Genomic DNA, 3,814 nt, shown 5'->3' on the forward strand with positions numbered 1-3,814 from the left:
ATAGCCCCCCATTGCTCTGAGGGTGTCTTCTAGTCACCAGGGCCCCGGGGCGGCCTGTTCCAGACTTCAACTGCTTCCAGCCACGTCCCCTGCAGCCGCTGGCCTGGAAGGCAGAGCGAACGTGCCTTCGGGTGGCCAGTGCCACATCCCGTTCTCCCTGCCACCCCCTTCCTGAGCACTTCCTGGGTGCAGGCCTTGGCCAGTTTTGGAGAGGGAGGAGCTCCCACCCCGGGGATATGAAAGCTGGGGTTGGGGCACCTGCCCTGCGGGACCAGGTCTCTGAGGCGCCAGCCTTCAGTGTCCCCCTCTGGTAGGAGGGGGCGCTTCCGAAGTCCCCTGGCCCCTCGGCCTTCCAGAGCCTGCATCTCCTTTGTCCCCCCGCACCTGCCCGCGGCACCCGCCAGAGCCTACTCTGGTCGTGAGCTTCTAGCCTTCGGTGAGGAGGCTGAGGCTGGAGCTGTGGCCGTACTCGTGGCTCCCATGGCCAGGCGCCATCTCTTTGGTCCTCCTGGGCCTGGCTAGGATGCCTTCGTAGCGCCGCAGTGACGGCCTGTCCACCGCGGGGCAGCCTCCCTGCGAGCCGGAGCCCGTCCCCCTTGGTCAGGCCCTGCCAGGCTGGTGCAGTGGGCAGCCCCAAGCACATCCGAAGTGTGTCTGTGGAGATGCCACCTCTGCCAGTCTGAGCGTAGCCCGGCTCGCCCCCGCCCCTCGCCGTGCGTTGCCGGGCCCAGCACGGCACACGTGGTCAGCAGGCAGCCTAGAAGGGCCCTGACTCGGACTCAGGCTCCCCCGGTCTCCCCGCCAGGCCCGAGTGCTGTTTCAGCTCCCTGCGGAGGCTAGATGCCCAGGCAGCCACGGAGAAGTTCAACCAGGACCTGGGTTTTCGCATGCTCAGCTGCGGGAGGACGGACCTCGTCACACAAGCCATCGAGGCCCTGGGACCCGACGGGGTCAACACCATGGACGACCAGGTAGTGCCCAAGAGCCCACCAGGCCTCGGGGCCGGGTCGGGAGCGCTGACCGCTCTAGGTGAGCCTGCGGAGTGGTGCCAGCCGCGCCCGGCGGGAGTGCAGACAGGAGGCCTCCTCAGGTCGGGGGCCTGTGTACCTGGGCTCTGCCGCCCTGCCTAGGAGGCAAGAGACTGGGGAAAAGCCCAGAGGGGCCACCGGGCCAAGCCGGGGGTGGAACTGCTGGCGAGTGCATTAGCCTGGTGTCCTTTCAGGCCGCAGCAGGCCACAGAGCCCTCGCCCCCACGGACTCAGCGTTCTAGGGCAGAGACAGATGGCAGGGGAGGTGGGCAGGAGGTGCGGAGGTCACGCTGAGGAGCGTGAAGCAGAAAACAGAAGAAGTGTTGGGGGTTTACAAGTTTAGGTAGAATTTCACTCGAGGTGTTCTGTTGTGTTTTTCTGCTAAGAGGCACATGCGCTCACCAGAGAGAAAGAGGGAACACTCCCCACGGAGCCTGATCACACTGCCGTCTCTTCTCCTGCTCCCCCTCCTTTGGGGACTTTGGTCACGCACCCACACGTACCTGGCGTGTTTCTCAAGCGTCTGGTCCAGGACTCAAACCATGCCATGGGCCATGTGGGCTCTGGCTGTGCTATCCACTAGGCCGTGCAGCCAGCCCTACCTCGGGGCATGCCCGGCTCTCGGTGGCTAACAGTTACGTAGCCTTAACTTCAAGGGGTCCTCTAAAGGTTCGTGCTTGCCACCATGGAGCTAAAGCGCCATTAGCTTGGGGCAGGTCTGACACCACCAGGCTCCCTGTCATGCCCCTTCCGTGAGCTTTTCAAGAGTGGACAGCGCCCCGGGTCACACAGGATGACCGTCCTCCAGCCAATGTGCCCGGGGCCAGACGCAGTTCAGATTTGGGGTGTCTGGGTTTTGTTTTGTTTGCTTCCGATGGGGGAGTATTTGCATATGCGTAACGAGCTTCCTGGGGTGGGTCCCAGGGCTGATCCTGGGCCGCGCACGTGACCCGAGGCGAGTCTGTACCAGGTTCCCATGTCGCAGGGGCCTTGTAGTTGTGTCATTGCCAGAGCATTAAGCACTCTCTAGAGAGACAGAGCACCCCCTGGGGCGTGGCCGTGCTGCACTCTCCCTGCATTCTGCCATCCTGTCTGGATTTGGGGTGCACACACATAAGCCACCCAGACTGGGAATTGAACCCCGTTTGGCGGCGTGGGAGCTACTCCCTTAACCTCTAGGCCACAGGGCTGGCCCATCGTACAGGGCTTTTAAGGCCGTTAAAGAAACGCGTGTCACCCATGAATGCACATATGCGAGGGAGAACCGGAGACGGCACCCCGACAGGGCCCCGCTGCCACACCCTGATGCCCACCTCTGCCTGGACGTGAAGCAGAACCTGCCCGTGGGTCAGGTTGTGGAGCGTCATATCCCACCCCTCGGCCACCGTCCAGCCACGGGTCGTAGCCTCTGGACTGTGAGCTGCATGTGGACCCCACCATGGCAGCTTCTTGGAGCACGTTGGATTTGGGACTAGGGATGGTGACGGTAGTCGTACCAAGGCACAGAGGCTGCTGTGTCCAAAGTCACACTGGAGGGAGAGCGCGGCACTCCGACTGTGGGTCCTGGCCACTGCACTTTACCCGTTCCGTGCCTGGCAGTGTTTGGGGGGCACTCGCAGTGCACGGAACAGAACCGCACGGTGGGGAAGATCGCACAGTCACATGGGGAAAGGCGAATAGCCATGGGGTGGCACGGCCTTCTCAGGTGTCATGTCAGCATGACCTGGAGGGGCAAGGAGGCATCAGGCAGACCATGAGGCCAGGTGGGACGGGGGCTGCCAGGGAAGGCTTCGGCTGCTCCAAGCTGGGGGTGGGGCACAGCTGGGATTAGGCAGAGAGCAACAGTAGAGCATTCCACGGGGTGGTGAGAGCCAGTGTGGAGGTGCAGGGAGGGCAGGGAGAGCTGGGAGCAGCAGGGCACGCAGGGCATGCTGGGGAGGTGCTGCTCTGCTCCCCCCTGTGACGTCATTGTTGCTCTGCTGTCGATGTGACATGTCTCCGAAACTGCCGCCCAGCCTCCTCCGCTCAGCCTCACCCTGTGCTGAGGTGAGGACCAGGACCGGGACAGCAGGGCAGGCGTTCCTCCGCAGGGGCCATGGCTGGTCCGCCCTGAGCTGGCGCAGAGGGTGGGACAAGCCAGCCCCGTGCTCGAGAGCGGCGAGCGGGCCGGCTCTGCTGTTCTGCGCTGACTTCTCCCCATGCCTGCCCAGTCTGTGCCCGGGCCCGGTGACAGCGGCCCACCTCCGCGGTGAACTGCAGCCATTGCTGCCCGCCAGCTCTAGGCGAGGACGAGCAAGGCGGGCCTGTCTGCGCACTGACCACCTCGCCCCCAGGTCCCTCCGCTCGGTTCTGGAAAAGCCTGCGCTGCCCCGATGATTGGCTGTCTAGTGGCTTCTCCGTCCTGCCCGACGCCCAGGCTGTGGCTTAATGGCTGCGTAGACCTGGCCGGTCTGAGTTCTGCTCTTGCTGGTTGAGACCTCAGGCAGGGCTTCCTCTCTCAGAGGGCCCCCAAGAACTCCCCGTGGAGTGTGGTGGTCGTGGCCAGTGCCCATCACGCGCAGCGATTCCCTGCACAGGCCTGGGCTGGTGTGGTGACAGCGTACGGTGGCAGGTCCCGTCAGTGCTGAGCACTCCCGGAGTCACACCACACGACAGCCCTGCCGGGTAGACACCCTTGTCCCCACCCTAAAGGAGCAGCCGCAGCGTGGTGAGGGTCCCCAGCCTAAAGGAGCAGCCGCAGCGTGGTGAGGGGAGGACACCATGGAGTACACAGCGCCCACGGCAGC

The 3,814-nt window shown here is 64.2% G+C and overlaps 1 protein-coding gene across 1 annotated transcript in view; it reads left to right on the forward strand.

Moving 5' to 3' along the window:
* The window catches only part of ABTB2 (ankyrin repeat and BTB domain containing 2), a gene marked incomplete at its 5' end in the record, with an annotated part of 102,625 nt that overhangs the window by 87,898 nt on the left and 10,913 nt on the right, over positions 1 to 3,814 (forward strand). Inside the window, 1 exon segment of the mRNA XM_006162102.2 lies at positions 806 to 971. Within this exon segment, the coding sequence (XP_006162164.2) occupies positions 806 to 971 (166 nt within the window).

Source organism: Tupaia chinensis, unplaced genomic scaffold, assembly GCF_000334495.1.
Source record: "Tupaia chinensis unplaced genomic scaffold, TupChi_1.0 Scaffold139733_1, whole genome shotgun sequence".
Lineage (NCBI taxonomy): Eukaryota > Metazoa > Chordata > Mammalia > Scandentia > Tupaiidae > Tupaia > Tupaia belangeri.